The 24,204-nt window shown below is 54.9% G+C and overlaps 1 protein-coding gene across 3 annotated transcripts; it reads left to right on the top strand.

Moving 5' to 3' along the window:
- Positions 1-1,638: 1,638 nt before the first annotated feature.
- Positions 1,639-22,702, top strand: SLC7A3 (solute carrier family 7 member 3). Of its 3 annotated transcripts, none has more exons than XM_043492115.1 (12): positions 1,639-1,865; positions 12,939-13,347; positions 13,956-14,114; positions 14,302-14,482; positions 14,893-15,005; positions 16,514-16,736; positions 18,331-18,470; positions 18,555-18,657; positions 19,668-19,873; positions 20,902-21,068; positions 21,406-21,514; positions 22,076-22,702. In XM_043492115.1, the coding sequence occupies exons 2-12, from the start codon at positions 12,978-12,980 to the stop codon at positions 22,204-22,206; spliced, it is 1,902 nt and encodes a 633-aa protein (XP_043348050.1). In that variant the 5' UTR covers positions 1,639-1,865; positions 12,939-12,977; the 3' UTR covers positions 22,207-22,702. The 3 variants fall into 3 exon arrangements, with proteins under 3 accessions (XP_043348050.1, XP_038272531.1, XP_038272532.1); XM_038416603.2 differs by lacking the exon at positions 1,639-1,865 and adding an exon at positions 5,120-5,249; XM_038416604.2 differs by lacking the exon at positions 1,639-1,865 and adding an exon at positions 10,662-11,101.
- Positions 22,703-24,204: the final 1,502 nt, after the last annotated feature.

Genomic DNA, 24,204 nt, shown 5'->3' with positions numbered 1-24,204 from the left:
TCTGCTCTAGAGCTGGGAGAATGTCTGAGGAATAGGAAATTTGCCCATTTTGCAGGGCCCTGAGCTTATTTGGCAAATAGATTAGGCCAAAATAAAGCAACTTTGGAATGACTGAAACAACCCACCCCACCTCGGGATTTGATTTTTCACTTCAGTGTGTATGGAACCCACACAGTCGTCTTCAGTATGAAACAACACCAGGTATTTTTGTTCAGTAGGGGGCTGAACCAGTCACTTATTGGACCAGCTTTTTGTTCCCTCGAGCTGCTGCATCAGTACCCAGAACACACCCTCCCGGCATGCAAGAGGGAACTGAAAGCAGTTGAGGTGCCTTTGCCCCTCCTGTGGCACCCTGCTCCGGCTGCCTCTAAGGGAAGCAGGCCCAGGGCCCAGTCTCTTGTGAGTAAAGCCCCCAGGCACAGATCAGCTGGCTGAGAGCAGCCTGGACTGCGCTGAGTTGCTGCTGATTGCCATCAGCTCCCATGCTCTGCTCTCTGCTGTGGAAACAAAAAGGAAGGGCCAGTTGCTGCCTGCCCCAAAGAGCACAAGAAGCCAGATGACAAGGGAATGAGTTGCTGGAGCCTGGCCATGCCTCCTAGATATTTGATGCTCCTTGACCCACTTGTTGGCTAGCTGCCTTTTTGCAGGTCTCGGGAGGGTGTGAATGCCGAGGGTGCCTGCCAGGCTGGGCCCTGTGTTGCGAGGATGGCCTGGAAGCAAAGGCAGAGGTGCTCGTGGGAGCAGCACCCGGCTAGAGGAACACGGCTGGGAGCATGGGCAGAGCAGGGCATTCAGCCATCTGAGCAGGAGCTGCAGCTGTTGAGAAGGGAGGGCCTGACAGACTCCGGACTAACGCGTTACCATATGTTCTGAATCTAGCAGCTTGGGGCTGAACTTCTGCAGCTTCCCGTCAGCCTGCCAGGGATGTCTGCTGCAGTCGTTCTCAGTCTGCAGCTCCAGTGCCATGAAGGCGAGTGAGGGGGCTGGCTGGGCAGTTCTGTCACCAGAGCTAAGGGGGGTTGGAGGGGTTGCCCTGAGCCAAGGGAAGGGTGCTGCGGGCTGTAAATGCTCCCATGGCTGCTAAGCGTGCAGAATAAAGGAGTGGGAAGCTGGGTCTAAGGGGAAGTGGGTTCTTGCCCCTCGTGGGAGGTGAAAGCGGGGGAAGAGTCTGGGAATTACTGCCCACTGTTGTTACAGGAGCAATGCCATAAGATGCTTTCCCTTTGCTGGCAGGTAAACCTGCCCCCCTCCAGCCCATGATCCCTGCCAGAGGTTCCCTGCTGAAGAACAAGGAACTTGTGCTCTGGCTACCTACAGGGCTCTGTCTGAGGCGCCCTGAGCACCAGCTCGTACCAAGGGGCAGAGACTGGAACGTTTCTCAGGCCTGGCATGTGCACATTGCCCCAGATGTATTTCTGGGCTGAGCAGTGCTGCCTCGTCCTGCGGGCATTGCTTGAGAGAGTGCTTTTCTTTAGCTACAGTAATAAAGGGGCCTCCCTCCCAGCCAGCCTCAGAGGACACAGGCTGCCAAGGGCATTAGCATAGGTGCAGCAGGAGTGTTAGAGGCCCCCCCTTGCTGAGATCCAGGCAGCTGAGGTGTTTCCGGGCTCTCGAGCATGTGAACACATGGTGCTGTACTTTTCCCCGGCCTAGGCAGGTTTCCTTCCTTCTGAGCAGCAGGGAGTGACTCTGGGACACTTCCTTCTGAGCAGCAGGGAGTGAGTGACTCTGGGACAGTGTCTGCTTGTCCCTCTGTATCTCAGCCAACGCAGGAAGAAGTGGCAGTTTCTGTCCCTCTGGTCACGGAGCCCGGAGCCCAGCAGCAACCCACCTCCAGCTGCGTGGGAAGAGGTCTGCAGTTAAGGGTGGGGCACTTTTGCTTCCCTTCCCTGTGACTCAGCTCTGCCCTGGGGTAGAGCAGAGGGTTCTCAGCAGGTTTTACTGTCTCTGCTTCCTGGAGCTGGCTCCTGAGCTCTGGGAAGTGGCTGGGCCCCCAGCCAGAAGGGTGTGATTGGGGGCTGGCCTGGAGTCCTGTTGTGCACACACGCTGTTCAAGTAGCAGTTGAGTTGGGGTAGCAGTGGTGGGAACCTGAAAGCCTGAGTGTTTCTGCACTAGAAACACGGTAGTCTAGACACTTACACAGCAATGGAAGAGGTTCTTCCATCACTGTCATTCAGTGGTTCTCAAACTTCAGTGCACTGCGACCCCCTTCTGACAACAAAAATTACTACAAGACCCCAGGAGTGGGGACCAAAGCCTGCCCTGCTGCCCTGGGCGGGGATGGTGAGGGGCAAAGGCTAAGTCCAAGGGCTTCAGCCCCAAGTGGGGGGCTATAATGTGAGCCCTGCCCCTCGGGGCTGAAACAAAAGCCTGAGTACTGCCTCCTAAGGCATTAGGGCTTAGGCTTTGGCTTCAGCCCCAGGCCCCAGCAAGTCGTAGGCAAGACCCATTAAAATGGGGTCACGACCCACACTTTGAGAACCACGGCTTGTTGTGAATCCACTTCCCCGGAGCCAGGTGAGTGAGGAACTCTGTAGCAGGCTGACGGCAGCTTGACTCTGGCACAGGTAGTTTGAGTGAGCCGACAGCGCGCTCCGCGAAAGGGCGGCTCGCTGCCTCCTGCTGCACTTTACATCTGAGCTGCTGGGTGCAGAAGGAGATGATGACACTCTGGGGCCGCTTGCAGCAGTGGCAACACACAGCATTCTGGGAAGTGTAGTTCTGAGCTGGTCTATGTTGGTCTGACAGAACGAGGAGTAATTGTCTCAAGTTGCAGTGCGGGAGGTTTAGGTTGGATATTAGGAAACATTATTTCACTAGGAGGGTGGTGAAACACTGGAATGCGTTACCTAGGGAGGTGGTGGAATCTCCTTCCTTAGAAGTTTTTAAGGCCCGGCTTGACGAAGCCCTGGCTGGGATGATTTAGTGGGGATTGGTCCTGCTTTGAGAAGGGGATTGACCTCCTGAGGTGCCTTCCAACCCTGATAGTCTATGATTTTATGTCTCAAGGCTTTTGTTTAACAGGCAGCAGGTTTAAAACAAACCTAGGGAAGTACTTCTTTCCTCAAAGCACAGGCTCTGGAACTCATTGTCAGAGGACGTGGTGAAGGCTAAGACTGTAATGGGGTTCAGAAAAGAACTAGAGAAGCTCATGGAGGACAGGTCCATCAAGGGCTAATAGCCAGGGGTCAGGGATCCAATCCCATGGTCTGCGTGTGCCTAGCCTCTGACTGCCAGAAGCTGAGTTTGGACGACATGGGATGGATCATGTGATAACTGCCCTGTACTGATCATTCCCTCTGAAGTGCCTGGTGCTGGCCACTGTTGGATGACAAGACCCGGGGCTAGATGGACCATGGGTCTGACCCAGTCTGGGGGTAAAGATGTGCAGCGCTAGCGCTCTCGCTACTATAAGGGGCTCACAGGGCCAAACTGCACTGGAGGGGCAGAGGTGAGGCACAGGGGAGTCCTACAGGGCGCAGCCAGAGCCCCGGGGTGAGTGCAGGGGCAGCACTGGTTGGAAAGTTGCATTGAAACATTAATACACACTTTAAAAGCATACATATGAGAAAATGCTTGTACTTGAAAAAGCATCATAGGTTTGAAAAATATGATTGAAGACTGGCTTCCTCACACCGCTCTTTGTTATGACAGTGTTGGCACATTCATTTCAGTGATGTTGGCTGACCTAATGATTTCAAATTATGATTTATAGATCATCAAAGTCCCAGGCTGACATTTATTGGTGTTTAACATGTGGGCCGAGAGTTAGCGCCAAATCGCCTTGCTGACGAAAACGTACAGCCCACCTTTGCCCTCACGGTCTCACTCCTCAGCCCTGTGCGGGGCCCTCTCCCTAGGCCCTGCCCTATCCTGCGTGCCCCCCCTTCCTGCGCCCCGTGCGGGGCCCCCCTCCCTGCGCCCTGCCCCATCCCGCGGCCCCCCCTCCCTGCGCCCTGGGCGGGGCCCCCCTCCCTGCGCCCTGCCCCATCCCGTGGCCCCCCCTCCCTGCACCCCGGGCGGGGCCCCCCCCTCCCTGCCCCATCCCACGCGGCCCCCCCTCCCTGCGCCCCGTGCAGGGCCCCCCTCCCTGCGCCCTGCCCCATCCTGCGGCCCCCCCTCCCTGCCCCATCCCGCGTGGCCTCCCCTCCCTGCGCCCCGTGCGGGGCCCCCTCCCAGCGCCCCACCCCATCCCGTGCGGCCCCCCCTCCCTGCGCCCCGTGCGGGGCCCCCCTCCCTGCGCCCTGCCCCATCCCGCACGGCCCCCCCCTCCCTGTGCCCCGTGCGGGGCCCCCCTCCGTGCGGCCCCCCCTCCCTGCCCCATCCCGGCCCCCCCCTCCCTGCGCCCTGCCCCATCCCGGCCCCCCCCTCCCTGCCCCATCCCGCGGCCCTCCCCTCCCTGCGCCCCGTGCGGGGCCCCCCTCCCTGCGCCCTGCCCCATCCCGCGGCCCCCCCCGCCCCATCCCGTGCGGCCCCCCCTCCCGGCCCCATCCTGCGGCCCCCCCTCCCTGCGCCCCGTGCGGGGCCCCCCTCCCTGCGCCCCACCCCATCCCGTGCGGCCCCCCCTCCCTGTGCCCCGTGCGGGGCCCCCTCCCTGCACCCTGCCCCATCCCGCACGGCCCCCCCCTCCCTGTGCCCCGTGCGGGGCCCCCCTCCGTGCGGCCCCCCCTCCCTGCCCCATCCCGGCCCCCCCCTCCCTGCGCCCTGCCCCATCCCGCGCGGCCCCCCCTCCCTGCCCCATCCCGCGGCCCTCCCCTCCCTGCGCCCCGTGCGGGGCCCCCCTCCCTGCGCCCTGCCCCATCCCGCGGCCCCCCCCGCCCCATCCCGTGCGGCCCCCCCTCCCGGCCCCATCCTGCGGCCCCCCCTCCCTGCGCCCCGTGCGGGGCCCCCCTCCCTGCGCCCCACCCCATCCCGTGCGGCCCCCCCTCCCTGCCCCATCCCGCAGCCCTCCCCTCCCTGCGCCCCGTGCGGGGCCCCCCCCTGCGCCCCACCCCATCCCGTGCGGCCCCCCATCCCGGCCCCCCCCTCCCTGCGCCCTGCCCCATCCCGCGTGGCCCCCCCTCCCTGCCCCATCCCGCGGCCCTCCCCTCCCTGCGCCCCGTGCGGGGCCCCCCCCTGCGCCCCGCCCCATCCCGCGCGGCCCCCCCTTCCTGGCCCCGCCCCTTCTACGCTGGTGAAAAGCGGCCGCGTCCCGCGCGCCGGCCCTTCATTAGCTGCGGAGCTGGCGGGGCGGACGCGCGCGTGCGCGGTGAGTGGGGCCGGGCCGGGCCGGGCCGGGCCGGGGCTGCCGGCGGCGATCGCGCAAGCGGGGCTCGAGGTTACATCAGCCGGGCCGGGCCGCTCGTGGGGCGCCGGGGCCGGGCCGGGCGGAGCGCGGGGGCTTCCGGGAACGGCGGGGCCGCCCCGGTTCCGGAGCCGGGAGGCGCCGGGTGCCGGGTTCGTCTCCGAGCCGGCGGGAGGATCCGCCTCTGATCCCGGCCGCGCTTTGGTGCTTTGGTCGCGGGCTCCGGCTCCGCGGGGAACTGGGGCCTTCGCGCGGAAACTTCTGCCGAGGGGCGGCCGGGCAGGTCCCCTGCGAGCCTCGGCTCCGAGCCGCTGTTGCTGGGGCGGAGGCGCCTCGCTCCTCGCCTTCGCTCGGCGTCTCTGCCGCAGCCCCCCGGGCCGCTTCCTCCTCTGGGCGGCCGCAAGCGCTGCTGCCCGGGGCTCTCCGGGAGGGGTGCGGGGGCCGCCGAGCTCTGCCGGGGGCAGAGCCCCCCAGCTGGAGATTTGCCTCGGTTTACAAGAGGCTACATGAAAAGCAGCAGCGAAGTCACTGCAACCTAAAATGTCTCACAACGTGGACTTGTTTGTCCTGCTCTGTGTATCGCACACTGACCCGCACCCGCAAGCTTATTGGGACAGGTTTCAGAGGAGCAGCCGTGTTAGTCGGTATTCGCAAAAAGAACAGGAGGACTTGTGGCACCTCAGAGACTAACACATTTATTTGAGCTTAAGCTTTCGTGAGCTACAGCTCGCTTCATCGGATGCATTCAGTGGAAAATACAGTGGGGAGGCTTATATACATATAAATACATATAACATGATCTCTGTGTATATAAATCTCTCCACTGTATTTTCCACTGAGTGCATCCGATTGAGTGAGCTGTAGCTCAGGAAAGCTGATGCTCAAATACATTTGTTAGTCTCTAAGGTGCCTCAAGTCCTCCTTTTCATATTACGATAGCGGCTTGTGGGGGTCCTGCTGCAACTGGGGACAAAGCAGTGAAACGGCTGGGCGTGAGCGAAGCCTGGCCTCCTTCCTCACCCTCCAGTGTTGGCTGCCTGGCCTTGTTCCTTCTGTCCGATATGCCTCTGCACAGAGTAGCAGTCGTAGCCTTTGACGCTGCTCCAGGCTGGCCATTCCTGCCTGTCTCTTCGTCTATGAATCGCTCTGTTTAGAGCGCGAGTGACGCACTCACCTCGGCTTTGGGTTGAGCTCACAGTGGTGGTTGCATTCGGCAAGACTTCCACATAGGCAGTTCTGTTAAGAGCAATGACAAGGTGGCACCCCAGGCAGTCATGGGTGTTGAGCAAACGCTGAAAACTTCCAGGGGGCCTTAGGAGTCAGTACAGTGTCTGCCATGTCCGTTTCCCTCGGCTGGCTTTCTGGCATTCCAGTACCAAACCTGCATGGCAATAAGGACCAGGAATGCTCCTCTGGAGGAGAATGGCTGGCAATGGAGCACATGAGCATGGCTCTGGCTCCTGTCAGTTGCTGCTGGATGTGCTCGCTTGCTCCAGACTGCCCCTTTCAGAATGTGACCTAGGCTAGGCTGTGTAGGACTTCAGAGGAGACCATCTGCTCCTGATTGGTTTGGTTGTGGAACCTGAGGGCATTGAGGCAGCTGGAGGAGCAAACGGGGCCATCTCCTTTCCTCCCACGGAAAGGAAATTGTTTTCCGTAGACAAAAATGAGACTTCGAAGGATCAGCTGAAATATGCTGAAGTGATAACACTTGATTTGTAGCCTTTTCAAATCGGCAACATAGCATGGGATGCTTTCAGTCTGCGCCCCTCGCCCTGCAAGGGTGCTCATGGGAATTGCCCCCCCACACACCACAGGTGTTGTGTAAATAACAGCTTTAGGAGCAGCTCCATGCCAGGTACTCTTTACAATTGAGCGCTTTTGGGCCAGTAGCTTGAGTAAATCAAATTCTGTCTCTAAAATATGCTTCCATTACTGCTGTACTTTCTCTTCATTCTGGTTTATCTGGAGGCTCATGGTGAATGGCACAATTAACAGGAACACCTCTCCCTTTTTCCCAGACTCGTGCCTGCTTTGATTCTCTCCCCTCTTGTTTCAGTCTGGCTCTTCAGAGCCTGGAGATGGTGGCTCACGCGTGCTGTGCAGCACTTACCACGAGGGAGTGCTCTCACTCCTCAGCGCTGTCAGTGTTTGCTTCTTGCACTTGGATTTAGCATTGATGCTACTGACTTGCCTCTCAAAACATACCTAGGCATACCCAGACTTCTGATGCTCTCCCAGCTGCTCTCTCCTACAAGTGCTGGCACCCTGAAGACTGGTGTAGTGCTTCTCCACTGCCTAGCCCCGAGGAGAACTTGGGGTCCCAGTTGGCAGGCAGCTGTTTCTCATGGGGGTTTAATAGCTCTTTAAAGCCCACTTGTCTTTATTCAGATAGATGTTGCCCAGCTTTGGCAGACTAGCTAGAAGCATGTGCGCTGTGGCCAAGTGAGTTTTGCTAGAGGAAGGTTGTGTGTGTCCCTTGAAATGCTGCTGTTTTACTGTATTAGGCTGGAGTCTGCCTGGTGTGTGTTGTATGTGCTTATAAAGCTTCCTATTCGAACATGCTAAGGCCTCCTAAGTGCTTAGCCTTACTGTTGCAATGCTGTCATTGCTTAGTTCCTGTAGGCAGCACGAGGAGAATGGTTTTCTGTGTGGTTTAATTCTATGTGGCTGTTGTTCTCCCCCTCCCCAAACAGGTGCTACTGGAGTCCTGTGCAGTACCTGGCAGATCTGTGCGGTCTGTATGACTGCAGCTGGTAGGCTCCACCTGGTAACAGCCAGTTTGTTTCTTGGGCAGTGAATTTTGGAAGGCTTGAGCTGAGGTTTGTTTCATGTCTGACTCAGATGACTGTTTGAGAAATGTGGATGGCGGCTCGTGGATGCTGAAAATAGATAAACCCAGAAGTTTATGTAAAATAACACAAACCAAATTACTGGGTATTTACATAGGGCTAATGTTTCCTGTTTTGGTGGAGGCCAGGTCAATCACATGTCCCGATTTTATTGGGGCAGTCCTGATATTCAGGGCTTTCTTATAAAGGTGCCTATTACCCCTCATCCCCGTCCTGATTTTTCACTCTTTCTGTCTGGTCCCCCTAGTGGCGGCTGACCGCTGGTGTGCCTGGGATTGCAGTCTGAACTGAACTTTGTTGCTATTGCCAAGGCCACCCTCTTTTGTTCTTCTGTCCCATCTCCGCTTTACACGTTTGTTATTGAACGCCGGTGTCATGCTGATAGCCTGGCTCGCTGGGACATGCTTCTGAACGGCCAAGGGCAAAGCTTTCCAACGGCCACGATGGAGTTGAGAATTCCTCCCTTGCAATGGCTCTGATTGCGGCGCTTTACTGCTATAGCTCATATCCGCATTCACTGCTGTACTAGGACATGAAATGTCCAGAGTTTTATCGATCCGTGTTTCTTTTGTGATGAGTGTAATACCTCCTGCTTCAGCCCATCTCTGTTAGGGATTGGGAGACCTTCACGAAGAACAGGTTATACTGCATTTCCCTACCGCAGGGTTTCTTACACCTTCCTTCCTCTGAAATATCTGGTATTCGTGACTGGAAACCTGCTACTAGAGTAGATGGACCTTGGGTCTGATCCACTCTGGCAGTTCCTATCTTTGCAGTTTTCACACTTCACCATCCAAGCTTGAGTTCCCTGAAGCACGTAACAAGCCATGCTTGGAGGTGCAGGAGCTACCTGCCTGGCACTGCTAGCCACACGCGATTGGACAACAAGAGATGCATATAGGCCAGGCCTGAGGTTTGAGTTCTGCTGGGTTCGTTAGCCCCTGTAAGGTGGGTGGTGGTCAGAGTTTAAAATCTAGAAAAACCTCTTCAGCTGCGTGACTCAGATGGTTGCAGTTGTTCATCACTTTCACAGCAATAGAATCACCATTGGGTAGAGGCCAAACATGGACAATTCAGCTCCAGTAGCAATTGCTGCCAGAATTGGATCATGATGAAGCAGCTGGTTATAGTGGAAACGATTTTGCAATTATAATTCCGGTGGTCACTATCAGCAACTACTGTAATTCCTCATCAGCATTACTTAAACTGACAGTTTGAAAATTGCTGGGGATCCTATCTGTGTGCCTGCATATTCCAGCAATACCTCCCAAAAAGCAAGTGATCCTACACTCCAATGGCTGCAGTGATCAGGTGGACGAACAAGCCTGCATGTCTGGCATCTGGCTGTCCCCGAATCTTAGCAGGACAGCTCTCTTCATACTCCTGGAGTTCTGTGGAGAGGAATTGCTATGATTTGATTTGTGCTCTGTTAGAGCAATCTGTCATCCTGTGTGACAGCTGAGTTAAAGGCAACTGTGTCTGTTCTCCAAAGCAGAATGGATCAAGAGTCATGGGAAGTTAGGTTTAAAAAAACAATGCAAAGCTCTGAGTGTGCTGCTTCATTTAGGGATTAGGTGCAGCTGCACCTAAGGTGTGGTAACCATCTTCCAGTAGATTGTTGGTCTCTGCTGTAACTCTGGCTACATCTACGCTACAGGGCTGACCGTGTAGCGTAAGCACTTGTGGTGGAGATGCTCTAAGCCACTGAGCGAGAGCTCTCCCATCCCATTAAATAACTCCCGCCTCCATGAGAAGCAGTGGCTAGGGTGGCAGGAGAAGCTCTCCTGCTGACAAAGCGCTATCTACACTGGTGCTTACATTGGTGTAATTTATGTCGCACAGGAGGTGGATTATTTACACCCCTGAGCGATGCAAGTTATATCGAAGGAACCTGTAGCATAGACAAGGTCTCCCTTTACCAAGCTGGCCTTGCAGGTTGTGGTGACGTGGTTTGGAAAAGCAAGTCTCTCCTGCTCCGTTCACGTTTCCATTAGAGAGAGTTGCACTGTCTTGGCTTGCTCTGCTGTTGCTAATGTCTGAATCCAGTGTAAATCCCTTGCTTTGGAGTCTTACTCTTTCATTAAGTATTTGCCTGGTGTTGAAACTTGGCATGTAAGAAAGAGCTCATGTTACCACATTCTGAAGATTAGTTTGTCCAGTTCTTGAATTGTGCAAGGGAAAAATCTGGCTCTAAACTTTGTTGCATTTCAAATATCTCATTTTTAAATGGTGCTTTCGTCAGTGACTTCTGGAATGCTGCTGGGCTTTGGACTTTGGGGAAAATGCTTTGGAGTTTGAACAGCCAAAATGAGTACTTGTGGCACCTTAGAGACTAACAAATTTATTTGAGCATAAGCTTTCGTGAGCTACAGCTCACTTCATCGGATGCATTACGATGAAGTGAGCTGTAGCTCACGAAAGCTTATGCTGAAATAAATTTGTTAGTCTCTAAGGTGCCACAAGTCCTCCTTTTCTTTTTGCGAATACAGACTAACACGGCTGCTACTCTGAAACAGCCAAAATGTTAGCATTTGAAAACTGCTCTGCCTTGTTGAATTTCAGATGGTTAGTGAAGGTCCAGCAAAGGGACTCTGTCGCGATGGGCTTGTCGTAAGGACCGAGAGAGGCACCATTCTGGTCTTTTGGGCACTGTGTGTACTACGTTCTTTCCAAAAGGAAATGAAATACGAAAACTCTGCTAATAAAATAAATTTCCCAGTGGTTGAAGCGAGGCATTTCCAGACTTTCACATGTCAACCGTAAATGTGCCTGGCCAATGACATTAACTCCAGCATGATGTTAGAAATGCCATAAAGACCGTGCAGAGTATTCCAAAAGTGAATTCAAAGTCCCTTTTTCCTGCTGGGTTCCACGAACGCTGTGGCTCTCCTGCCCTGTGTAACCCATCTCCATCGCACAGGAGTCTCCTGGGGCTTAGGGCCAGCCACCAAGATGGGTCATCAGGTGAGCAGGGATTTCAGCGGATTGTGTGGATGTGTAGAGTTCAGCTGCCCTTCTGAGAGGCTGCGTGATTATGAAGTCCTTGGAGATCCTTGGATGAATGGCATGCTCTTACTTGAGGGTCCAATATAAGGTCATGAGAAGTTTTCCAGACCTGCACCATATACTGTAGGGCCTTTTCCCGACCCTGTCCCTATTCCCGGGCTCATGAACTAGCTCCTCTGGTTGTTGGCATCATCAGCATAGTGCTTGCTGGGAATCTCTGCAGCGCTGACCGTGACTTAGTATGAGAGGCTGGTCTGGGGTGCAGGTGCTGTGCTGAGCCAGGCTGGGAGTCCGGCCAGGCACCATGGAGAGGAGCTTAGTGTAAATGCCAAGGGAAAAGTTGCCTCACCCTAGTGACTCAGCCCAATTTACCCGATTATCCATTTAATTGGCAGAATGTTCCGTGCTGAGATGGTCTCTGCCATCCATGCCCACAGACTGTGTCATGACAGGAATATTCAAACAGTCACATTTGGGCCAGGGGATGTCTGGGCTGCCAAGCGGAGTGGGAGTACGCACCAGACAGCTAACTGGTCATGAGACCTGCCTTTAGGTGTTGATGGGTGTGGAGTGTTCAGTGCTTGCATGGGGAGTCTCCAGTTTCTACAAACAATTGCTGGGCTTGTCCTTTGCTTGTGCCTCCTACCACTGAAAAGCAAATAAGCCAGAAGTTGATTCAGCGGGGGCTGGGCTGCAGACAACGCTGGCTCACAACCCTTAGCCAGTGATGGGGAATAGGCACCAAGCAGGGTAACGAGTGATGGGCACCATGAAAGGAGGGCTGATGCTCATCAGTGTGGTGGACTAGGTAGCACTCTGCGCTAGTGGGATCAGTTGACATGCGTTGGTGGGGCCTAGGACTGTTCCCCAGGGTTCTTTGAACCCAAAGCTCTTGGTGACTCTTGCTCTGTGTGAGGTGGTGTCAGGAAGTAAATCAGGGGAGACACGGCCGGCTGACCGATAGATGGCTGGCACAAACAGGACAACACGAGAGTGCTTTCACTTAAAGCTAAACTGTATTTAGTCTCAAGCACTTACACACATGTCCGCAAGAGGTTAGTAAAACACCCCCAACCCTTGATAATTACCGAAGCTGAGTGTGGCTCTCGAGTGGCACAGTGGCAGCCTGTCTGCCGCTGGGAAACACAAGTTGCATCCAGAGAGAGAGAGTCCAGTCCTGAAGAGTCCCCCTACCTCAACTTTCCCCCTTATTTATACATTAGTAATAGAATGACATGTCCCTTAAGAGAACTTGTTAAGCAAGCAGTTCCAATGGGCAAGCAAGAGGCTCCTTCTGATTATCAATTAACCAGGGGTGGGTTTTTCCAGAGTTTGCAGCCTTGAGGCCCCAGTAGATATTCCTGGGGCACATCCTGCTCTTCTAAGATGCATGCATCAGCAACTTCAACACAATTCTTCTCAGGAAGGATGCGGGGTCAAGCTGCCTTTTCTATGGCACCCAAAACCCCCCCTCCCCTCCTGCCTTGGTTAAGCTAAGTCTGCTGACTTGGCTAATTTACAGCGTGCTGACTTGGCTGCTTTTAGCAATAAGCCATAGTGGTTTCAGGCACTTGACTGGTTTGCCAAAGTCTCCCCGTACAGTTTGTCTTCACCAGGGATGCAGCAGTGAGGTCACTGCGAAATTCCAGCTAGCCTAGCCTCAGGGTTGCCGGAGCGCTACAGCAGGGTCTCCTCCGGTTGGCTGTGGGCTCTTGAGATCTCTGCAGTCTAGTCTTGCTGACACTGTTGCTACCTTTAACGTTCCTTGTGGTAATGGGGTGACCTTTTCTTCCAGGGGTTTTGAGTAGTCAGACGCCTCCTGGGAGTGGATACGATGTTTGAGAAAACAGTGACTGGCTTTGGCAAGAAGCTGATCCGCCGCCGAATCGTGGATCTTGGCGTGGAGGACTCCCGGCTGGCCCGCTGCCTCTCTACCCTGGACCTTATCGCCTTGGGGGTTGGCAGCACGCTGGGGGCAGGCGTGTACGTGCTAGCTGGGGAAGTCGCCAAGGAAAAGGCTGGCCCCTCAATTGTTGTCTGTTTCCTGGTTGCCGCACTCTCTTCTGTGCTGGCTGGGCTTTGCTATGCAGAGTTTGGGGCCCGGGTTCCCAAAACTGGCTCTGCCTATCTCTACAGCTACGTCACCGTGGGAGAGATCTGGGCCTTCACAACTGGTTGGAACCTGATCCTGTCCTACGTGATAGGTACGAAATGGTGGCCAAGCTGCTTAGGCTTGCTGAGGAGGAACTTGGAATGGACTGGGGCAAGCTCTCCCTAAACACTCCAGTGGGCGGAGGGCAGGGGGGAACTTCCTGAGTTTGTTGTTCTCGGGGAGGCATCGCTGCTAAGATGGAGGGTCTGACCAAGCCCTCCCGGGGTGGGGGCTCTCTGAGGCTGTGGTGGCTGTGCTTATTGGACATCTGGAGCACGGGGGTCTTGGGACAGAGTTCAGGGTTCATATGCCAGGCCAGACAGTGCTGGGAGCCCCTCTCTGGTGACCCCAGTCTAGGCAGCGCTTGGTGTTTCCAAGGCCCAAAGAGCAGTAGAATGAGTCAAAGGCTTAGGGGTGGTGCGGTGAGGAATGGCGATCCCAGAGGAGGCCCCACAAGTTCTTGCCTTCAGGCACAGTAATGCCCTGGTGATGGTGCTAGAGGGCTCTTGTGACAAAGGCGGGTATGCTCCCAGTGCTTGGTGACAGAGCTGGGCTCCCTGTGATGTGGGGCAGGGTCTCCACAGCTCTGACATGTACTTGGGAGGAGGTGGGGGGAGGAGGCTTCTCTGGTTAATGTGCAGCTTTGCTCTTGGTTGCTAGGGACGGCGAGTGTCGCCCGGGCCTGGAGTTCTTCCTTTGACAATATCATTGGCAACCACATCTCAGTCTTCTTTAGAAGCAACACCTCCCTGCGTGTGCCGGGTGTGCTAGCCGAGTACCCAGATTTCTTCGCACTGCTCCTGATCCTGCTGCTCACAGGTGAGAGGTGCCAGAGCTCTGTAAAGATACATGAGCTTTGTGACATAGGCAGGCGAGTTTGGGAAGGCCATGGCTGGTGCTAGCCCCAGGGGAGTGTTTGAGGGGAGGGTATGGCCCAGGGGCATTGATCGTGGGGAGAGTGTGGCTGGCACTGCTCCTCCAATCCCCTCTTGTGTTCCTTTCCCAGGTTTGCTGGCATTTGGCGTGAGCGAATCAGCCTTAGTGAATAAAATCTTCACTGCGGTGAACCTGCTGGTTCTCTGCTTTGTCATCATCTCTGGTTTTGTGAAGGGAAGCGTCAAGAACTGGCAGCTGTCTGAAGAAGACTATTACAACCACTCAGCCATGGCCATCAGCCAGGACGTTAGGTAGGTGGAACATCCCACTCCCCAAATTCTGCCCTCTAGCAGGAGCCCAGCCCAGCTTTTTGCCCACAGTTGGTACCTGCCTAGGGAGTCCATGCCCGCTCTGGCTGCTGCTTGCTGTTCCCCTGGCAAGTCGGGTTCCAAAGGGCTGTGCCCTACCCTGGATTTGTCCTTGGCAGGGAGTGTGCCATGCAGCTTCCCCTGCAGTTGACAGTTGCACAGTCTGGTTTGTGCCTGTCGCAGGCTGTTAAGCTGCATATTGATGGTGACTGTAGACACCTGCTCCCATGGCAGGGATGTCTTACACAGGATAGCATTTGCTCAGGGCCTTTTCAGCTCTGTCTCCAGCAGGCAGAGGAGGTAGATGTTAACGGAGACTCCTCCAGAACAATGACCAGTCTTTCCTCTTTCAGCATTGGCTTCCTGGGATCAGGGGGTTTCGTTCCTTTTGGATTTCAAGGGATCCTCGCTGGAGCTGCAACATGCTTCTATGCCTTTGTGGGATTTGACTGTATCGCTACAACAGGTAAAGCAGTTGCTTATGCATTATCTTCCGGGAGTTTGGGATGGGGTATTTCCCCACATTCTCCCCGTGAGTCACCATCTTTCGTGCAGTGATCTCTGGTTGCAGAATTTCCAAATAGGTTCTGGGTGTGGGTGGGCAGTTGGCAGCTGCACTTGCCAAGCCAAAGGATCAGCTCTCTGATATCCCTGCATGGCCCAGGGTGAGTTGTTGGGGGGCCTTTGAGTGTTGCCAAGAGCAGAGACTTCACTTCCTGATCTGGGAAATGCTCAGATTTATGAGCCTTTCTGCAAACATGGGGATTTAGCCATGCTAATTGGCACTGTGGGTACAATGAGATTTCACCAGCCTGCACCTAGAAAACTGATTCTTGTAAACAGTCTGCACCATTTAATAACAAAACACCCAGCAGGCAGATGGAGTCTTTTCCCTGAAGTGTCGTCTGCTTTCTGATGCAGAGCCTGGAGTCTGCTCTCCCCACCATGTGTGTGGGCTCCTGAGAATGCTACTAGGAATGGCACGCCCATGGAGGCGAGCGTATGGACTATGGCTTGGATGCCTTGTGTTGACATCCCAGCCCACAGTAATTTACTCTAAATCCCCGAGTTCATTGACAACGTGCCCTTTGCTGTGAGGGAGCCTCAGCTTCCTCCCGTCACTTCCAGGAAATGCTGTGAGCAGGCTTCCGAGTGAGATTCACTGCGTGGCCCCAGGCCCCAAGCCGGCAGGATCTCAATGCAGCCCTCGCCATGTCTGCACCCAACCGAACCGAGGCCGTGGCAGTGACAGGAGCAGGGTGTTCTCATGCCCCAGGAGTCCCTATCCTCTTGTGCCTGTTCACCCCTTTTTGAGCACTCTGCAGCGTTGTCTGACCTGGCAGATGGGGCTTGAAAAACGTACTGGACATCCCTAGTCAGAGCACTAAACCTACTAGCTGTAGAGGAGGCTCCACGGTGACATCCCTGGGCAATCGCCTCATGACGAGCCCTGCCCTGACTGGTTCTGCTGTGAGAAGGGGAGAGTGCTGGGATTTCTACTAGGATGTTGTACCTTTGGCCTGCTTGGATGCTCCCTCTTCCATGTCTGCTTGTGGCTAGTGCTGTATTTCATTTTAGGGTCCTGCACCATGGAATAACCCCGCAATCGCAGCAGCTCTATGAAATCAGCCTGATGACTAGCAGCTTTACTGTTCTCTCCAGGTTCTGGAGCTGACCCATCTTGCTGATTTCACTGTGTAGCCAAGCTCAGAGCAGCAGCTGCAGTGGAGGCCCTGGAGCTGTGGGTAGGCTCAGGCAGACAGCACTACACTAGGGCACGTTGGGAAGGCTCTCCAGCTTCCTGGGCTTTCAAAGCAAAGCAAAACTTCCTCAGAAGCTGACTTCATCTCCACACATCTGCAGCAATGGGGTTGCTGAGGCCCCTTTTATCACGTTCCAGTGGCACAGCACGTGTGAATGTGTAGGAGAGGGAAGATGTTAGTGTTCCAGGTCTCATCTCTGTTCCTCTTTCAGGGGAGGAGGCCAAGAATCCTCAGCGTTCTATCCCCATTGGCATCATTGTGTCTCTCCTGATCTGCTTTGTGGCATATTTTGGAGTTTCTGCTGCCCTGACCCTCATGGTGCCCTACTACCTGCTGAACAAGGACAGTCCCCTGCCCGAGGCCTTCAAAGATGTGGGCTGGGAGCCTGCCCGTTACGCTGTAGCCGTTGGATCTCTCTGTGCACTCTCAACCAGGTAAGGAACTCAGGACTTCGTCCAACACCCTGCTCCAGTACAGCTTCCCCAAATCTTGTTCTGGCTCTGGAAATGATGGAGATGGTGTCTGGCTAACAGTGATTAAGTGCAGGAGGCTAGATGGCCAGGGGAGAAGTTTATTTCCTTCCACAACATGGCAGTAATTGTTTACATCTCTGCTAGACCAATTGTAGCTTTAAACCAGTATAAGCGGCAGTCACAAAATGTACAGGTATTCTAGTGTATATGGGTGAAAAGCAGAACCTTGCCCAGCCTCGGACAGGAACGTTCCCTCCCAGACAGCTCACCCTTGTGTGTCCAGTACGGGCCCATGCCCTCATTGAGGAGCCAAGCTCCCCAGGAACCTTGTGAGCCCAAATGTCTCCTAACCGGTCACGAATGACCTGGGAAGACACCAGTGACAGGCACTTGATGCCGTTTGCACTGACTCCATGCAGCCAACGGCCAGGAGAATGAGAAACTCATGTGGTGGGAACTCGCAGCAACAGAATTCAAGCGATGGAAAGCAGGGGCCTTTGTCTAACATCTGTGTACTTGCTCCGAGATAGCCCAGGCCCACCAGAAATGCATAATTTGTGCCTCTTCTATAGCTTCAGATCCTAGCAAATGAGAATCGCTGAGTCTGAGTCATTTGTTTATCTGAACAGTATGGAAGCCCCAAAACCTGTTGTCTGCCTGCTACCACAGCACGTGGATGTAAACCAGGCGTCCATGCAATGCAGGCTGTTTCTCGGGGTGGGTGGTACTTGTCAGCCCATCTTGGGGCTTTTCCTGAAGAGCAGGAACTCCCTCCTGTGGCCAGTTCCTCACACACCCCTCTTCATTTGAGGCATTGTTTTAAGTTGTTGTCATGGTTCTGATGTGCTGAGAGCTGTGCTTAGAAGTTCCATTCTCATGGCTCATGGTAAGAACTTGTTCTTATCAGTGCAACAAAATAAACTGAAACAAAAGCCCTAAGTTCTAGCCATGGCTTCTGTGGCTCCTCCTGCTCCGTGTCACATCTGTGTGGCTCTGGTTAACTGGCCTTGTGTACATGCCCGAACTGTACTAGCTGAGCTGGGTTGGCTTAGGAACAGATTTAGTTCGACTGTGCGACCCGTTGTGGGGAAGCACTTGCTGTGCTTTGAGTGCCATGTGTCGATCTGGCCTCATTCAGTAAGGAATCTAGTGGGGAGTATGAGCCCACAGAACCCTGCCCCACCGCTGACTGTCAAACATGGTCGTCTGTGTTCTCTTCTCTTCTCCTCCCCCTCCCTGTGTCGTGTGTGTTTGTCCCAGAGCTGGGAGTGACCCTTCCTGGGGGAGATGGCTGTGGCTGCCATTGCTGTGAGAATGTTATCACCGGCCATCAGTGGGGCATCCCCTACGTTTCTCCAATTTACACCGACTCCAAGAGTCAGATCAGAATGTACCAGCTGTGATCTAAAGGAACCAGACGAGATATGAGGGGTCCTTCTGGGCTGATCTCACTACTCATTGCTTTTGAAAAGGCCACAGTGACTGGCATGGTGGTGAGAGGTCTGGATTGAAGTGGCAAATACTGAATGTGTTGGTGAAATCTTTCTCCCTGCAGTTTGTTGGGCTCCATGTTCCCCATGCCCAGAGTGATCTATGCCATGGCAGAGGACGGGCTGCTTTTCAAGTTCCTCTCCAGAGTGAACACACGGACAAAGACTCCCCTGGTGGCCACCGTTGTGTCTGGCATCGTTGCTGGTAAGCAGATACTTGCTTGTGCTTTGCTGCTGTTTGGAGAGCAAGCCCACGGCTTTTGCTCATGCTGTACCTGTCGTCTTGCAGCTCTGATGGCGCTCATGTTTGAGCTGAAGGACCTAGTGGACCTCATGTCGATCGGCACTCTGCTGGCGTACTCTCTGGTTTCTGTTTGCGTGCTGATTCTCAGGTGGGTGTCTGCCTACAGCCTGCCCCTTGGAGCATGAGCTGCCTTCTGAACAGGGCCACTTGGTTCACGTACTGGAGAGCGTGTGCTGCAGCCAGAGCTTCCTGCCCCCAAAGCCCCCTGCCCAGAAAAGCCATTTCTTGCCTGTTGGACAGGAAGCTGCCCCAGGGAGCCAGCAGCTATCTCCATGGAGGTATATGGCAGTAGCTGGTTCTGAGACAGGCATGGGTCTGGGCCTAGTCAGGCTGTGGAGGCTGAGCCTGGGCCTTGGCCTCAGAGGGAGCTCATGTGGAAGCTGTCCTTCCTTCCCCCATTTGGACGCTCAGTGTGTGTTTGGAGGCGGGGCAGGAGGGGAGGGGTCCAGGTGTTTCGTGCTCTAGAAGCTCCACAAGTTTGGGCAGGGGAACCTTGGCTGACATCACAGGCCACTCTTGCACCCTGAGCTTTGTAGCCTGTGAATATAGCTCTCCTGCATGCTCGCTCTCTGGCCTTCCCTGTTGGCTCCTCGCTCGGGATTCAACGGAGCGGAGCCTGAGCAGCCACCAGGCTGCCGGGACGCTGGAACAATGTGTGTCGTGGGGGTGCTGAGAGCCATTGACCCAAACTGCAAATCCTGGATATGATGGAAACCACTTCACGCCCGGGGATGTGCAGCACCCGCAGCACCACCCCTAGTTCCAGCACCTGTGCCAGGCTGGCCAGGCCCTGAGCCTTGTGAAAGCTACCCCAATCAGTGGTAATGGTAAATCACATCCAGAAGCATTTGAACACTGTGGTATGTAGTCCCTGTGTGGGCCCGGACACAGCGAGCCTGATGAAGGTGCCAGGCTGCATTGGGCCAGCTAGTTACTGTTGGCAGCGGACTTTGCTCCAGCCTGCACATTGACAGTCTTGGCCTGGATACAGCTTTTCAGAATTTAGTGCCCTGGCAGGGAAGCACCTGAATATGTGCTACTGCTCTGGAGGCAGCTTGGACAGTTGTTGGGTCACCACTGACTTGGGGTTTGATTCAGGTATCAGCTGGATCAGCTGAACTCTCCAAAGGAGATGGTGGAGCTGAATGGAAACGAGGAGGAGAAAGCGATCATGAACCCCTCCGCCAGTGACTCCCAGGCTGCACTGCAGGAGGAGTCCACCTGCAGGTGCCTCTTCAACCCCCGCAGCAAAACTCCAACCGGCTTGTCAGGGAAAATTGTCTACGTCAGCACTGCGGCCCTTGGTAAGTGCACCAGGGCGTGCCTGACCTCGGCCGGGTAGGAGCACAGGAAGTGACAGCGATTGACTTAATTGGGTCTGCGATGTGTGCAAAGGCAGGAAATTAGCAGGGTTGTTGCCAAAGCCACACAAGAGCATCCTGTGTCATGTGCATGCCCTGGCTTTCCAGCATGGCCCTGGAGCTCAGCACAGGGTGAGCACACAGCCACTGCACACCTTTGCAGAACTCCCGGGCTGTCACTGCCATGAATGGCTGCTGGGTCGCTGTAGGGTCCCCAAGATGTGATGGGGGGCCTGCTGAGTTCATGGGTGGGTAGAGTGACTGGGCCAGGATGTGTGCCCCCTGCTGGGCTCGGGGGCAGCTAGCCTGGAGTGCTGATTGGAATAGTGGTGTCTGGGGAAAGCTCACAGGCAGACCTGCTCGACAAAGCCATCAGCGTGGAGCTAGAGGTGTCTGTGTTAAGCTGGGACTGCTCGGGCATATCCTACGTGGAGTGCATGGGGGAAGGATTGGAGAGCTGAGAACCCCTTCAGGTCTCCCCCGACTGCCAGGAACTAATGGGAAGCACTAAAGCTTCAGTGCACCTGGGTGTGCTGCGTTACCCCCTTAATGAAGGTGTGTCACTAACTCTGTTGCTGGACTAGGGAAGCTGCCCCTCAGTGCTCCTGTCTAAGCAGGAGTCTCCTATAGGAGTAGCACAAATACTCAACTCCACATCCCATCCACGAAATGGGGAGATGGGACAGTGACTGTCGCCCGGGGTGGAGGGCTAGTGTTTGCAGAGAGCTATGCAAATGCTTATTGATTACCTCGGGGCTTCTGGGTGCATTTATTTGGAAGGAAACTGGCTCCAGTCACATGGAGTTGGGCAAGAGAAGAGGTCAGGCTCTTCAGCAGGCAGCCTAGAGAATGAAACCTGGCCAGCAGCTATGACCACACTGGTGCCTGCTGGCTGTGGCTGGAATCAGAGCAGGGAGTGAGGCAGTAGCCATTTTGCGTGGACAGCACAACATGTCTCTCCTTTCTTGCAGCTCTGTGCATCACCATCCTGTGCCTGGTCCTGGCCCAGAGGATGGACTACCTTTTGGAGGGCAGTGTGGGCTGGATCCTAGGCTGCATGGTCCTCCTGGTGCTTATTCTGCTCTTCACCATCATTGTCTGGAGGCAGCCGCAGAGCAACGCTCAGCTGACTTTCAAAGTAAGAGTAACAGCCGGGAGCTGGATTCCCACCACTGCCGCTGCCATGGCAACCTTTGCTGGGGACAGCGGGATTCGCTGCTGGCAGCTTGGCCGTGGGTGCAGCCAGGGCCGTCTGGCCCAGAGACAGCCTGTCGGAGAGCTGCCTGGGGTCCCTGAGATTTTTCTGCCAGATAATTGGACAAAAGAACGAATGTTCCCAGCGTCTCGGTCCCCAGGTTGCGACAGACTCTGGGTGGCCCCTCCTTGGCTGGAAGCACGGGGACAGGGAGGGCAGCCTTTGCCTGCAGTGCTCCTTTCCGCAGGGGAGCAGTGTCTCAGTCTCTCTTGTCTCACAGGTGCCTTTCCTGCCGCTGCTTCCGCTCTTCAGCATCTTCGTTAACGTTTACCTCATGATGCAGCTGAGTGCTGGAACCTGGGCCCGGTTTGCTGTGTGGATGGCCATAGGTAAGCGAACACACCGCTCCGGGCATCGTGTCCTGGCCCAGAGGCAGGGACTCTCACTCTTCACCTCCCCTCCTCATGAAAAGCCCCATAAGAGGGACCTTACAAGGGCTGGACTCCCCACTATTCACCTGGTGATGGGCTTGGGCCTGGCAGAGGAGCTCCATCCCTGCCTGACGGGGGCCCAGTTCCACCCTGATTTTCATACCTTGCTGCGGAGACGTCTAGAAGCAGCAGGGTGCTGCAGTGTCCTGCCACTGTGTGAGAGATGCTGAGAGCTGAGCCCTCTGGAGTCAACAGCTGGCAACGGGTGATGTTAATCTGCCTGCTGTGGCCACTTTGTCTAGAGCGCACCAGAAATGGGGTTTGGGCCTTGCCTGCAGCTCACTAGAGCACTAGGACAGGCCTGTTCCCTCTGGGGAGAGGGAGGCAGCGCTTGGGGGAGGAAGCGAGAGGCCCTTAGCCTGTCTGGGCTCTGGGGAGGGTGTGCCGGGGCTGGGTGGCAGGTACCTGCGGCTCTTGGGCTGCCTGGGGGCTGATTCCAATGCTGAAATTCCCTTGCAGGCTTTGCTATCTATTTCGGCTATGGAATTTGGAACAGCATAGAAGGGAAGAATGAAAATAAATCCCATTCCACAGTGGGCAAGTTGCACTCCTCCGGGATAGATCCCAGCCCTGAAGCTGCTACAGTCTGAGACTGAAGATGTTCAGAGCATTCTCATGTGCAACCTGGACTCCCTGAAGGTCCTTGTCCTCCTGGCCCCTCCTTTTTGTGGAGCAGAATGGCAAACTGAGCAAGACTGCAAAGCCCTAATCAGATGGATTCTGAAATGAGGTCATGTGGCAAAGCCAGTTGGGTCCTCTCTGTTTACCCTGATGAACTGGTTGTTAAAATCCCAAACCAACCTGAGGATAGGGACAGGGCCAGTCGTCTGCCAACCTCCCTTCCCCTGGATGGATGTTACCTTTGACGCAGTTGTGTGTCAGGAATGCTGCTTTCTTTGGCTGACAGGAGGCCCCCATGTAAATAGTGCAGCTATATTTATTCTGTCCGGCCATGTGGTTGGGGGCTGCCTTTCTCTTCTGTCTGTGTAAATAGAGTGCAGTATTCCATGGTTTCTAACTTGCTCCTTGTATAGAATTGTTTTTAAATATTGGCTTTTGTACTATTAAACTCCAGGGTTTTTTAAATACTCAGCTCCTTCTGGTGGCTTGTTTCAATGCTTGTTTTATTTCCCAGTCCACATGTGGCTGTGGCAGCTGGAAAGTGGCCGCTCCAGAGCAGTGCAGTGGAATGCCTGGGGAAGGTGCACACAGCAAACTGGACAGGGCTCTTTCCCAGAAGCTTTCCTTGGTGTTGGGGGGAGAAAGAGGCCTGGGTAATTACTCAGAGATACTAGAGGCTTTTGTTATCAAGGCATGTGTCCCTGAGGAGCCCTGTTCCGTTATCATTTTAATTAAGTGTATCCAACAGTAGCATTTCCTCTGGCACAGTCTCAACCTCCTTTAATAGCACTTTTACCTCTGCTGGTCTGCAGATCTCCCAGGGTTTAAGTGCTGCAGCCAGTGATGTTTTCCTGGCGCTCTTAGGCCTTGTCTATACTAGAAGAGGGTTTGTCAGCTTAGCTACCAGTAAACCCTCCTAGAGGGGAGACCATAGTGATCCTGTCATACCAGCAGCGGTGCTGTTGCCAGTGCCACTTAGACCAGTTCTGCAAGTGAAATAAGTGGTTCTAGAACCTCACTTCTCTGTACAACTGCATCTACGCTAGGGATTTTGCCAGCAGAGCCAGACCTGTTCCGCGTGTGGGGGTTTCACATGCCTCACAGACCTAGCAATGCTGACAAAACATAAGTGGAGACCAGGGCTTTACGAAGAAGGATTTGTGTTACATAGTACTGGGGAGCCCCAGTCTTGGTCCAGGACCCTGTTGTGCTAGGCGCTTGCCGAGGCTGGTCTGGAGTGACCTTCCGCTCACAGGGAGTTTCATGGAAGATCAGCCTTCTCCTGGCCATCTTTCACCTGCCCCAGAAATACACCCAGAGCTCCGGGTGTAGTGTCTGTAGGAGGCAGTGGGATGGTGGCTGGCCACAGAGGAGCTGGTGGTGGTGGTGCCCAATAGCTTCTCAGCAGCAGCTAGCGGCACTTCTGGTGGTTGAAGCATAATGAGCCAGCCTGTCTGGAAGTGCCCACAGCTCCCACTGCAGGGCAGATGAGGTAGAGAATCCTGGGTTCCCAAAGGTGCTCGGCACCTGGACAATTGTATAACCAGGCAGACCTCTAGGCTCTGGCCAGCTTGTTAATCCTTAGAATGGCATCCACTTGCCAGGCATGTTAGTCTGAGCACTTGTCACTGCAGATCTCAAAGTAGAAGGAGATTAGGGCATTGTGCTGGGAGCCATGTGATCTGGACTCCTAATCCCAGCTCTGCCAGAGATGTGGGGCAAATCTCTTCCTGTGTTTGTGGCTGTTTCCCTGTCTGCAAGATGAAGCTAATCCTGTCTGCATGCGTGAGGCTCAGACACTGCAGTGCTGTGGGAGACCAAGAGCCCTGTAGATACGATGGGGAAGGAGCATTATTCTGACTTTACAGTGGGGAAATTCAGGGGCCTGAAGCTAAGGCAGAGGGTCCAGCTGGCTCCAAGGGAGCAAGGCATTGCTTAGGTGCTGGCCTGGAGGAACCAGTGACAAA

This window comes from Dermochelys coriacea, chromosome 9 (genome assembly GCF_009764565.3).
Source record: "Dermochelys coriacea isolate rDerCor1 chromosome 9, rDerCor1.pri.v4, whole genome shotgun sequence".
Taxonomy (NCBI): Eukaryota; Metazoa; Chordata; order Testudines; family Dermochelyidae; genus Dermochelys; species Dermochelys coriacea.
Note: the sequence above shows the minus strand (reverse complement) of the source record. Positions and strands in the feature narration are given on the sequence as shown.

Coding starts and splice junctions, on each gene's coding strand:
- SLC7A3 (XM_043492115.1), top strand. CDS start 12,978: ATGTTTGAGAAAACAGTGACTGGCTTTGGCAAGAAGCTGATCCGCCGC. Junction 18,658..19,667: donor GTTTGCGTGCTGATTCTCAG/GTGGGTGTCTGC, acceptor GGTTTGATTCAG/GTATCAGCTGGATCAGCTGA. Junction 21,515..22,075: donor TGCTGTGTGGATGGCCATAG/GTAAGCGAACAC, acceptor ATTCCCTTGCAG/GCTTTGCTATCTATTTCGGC.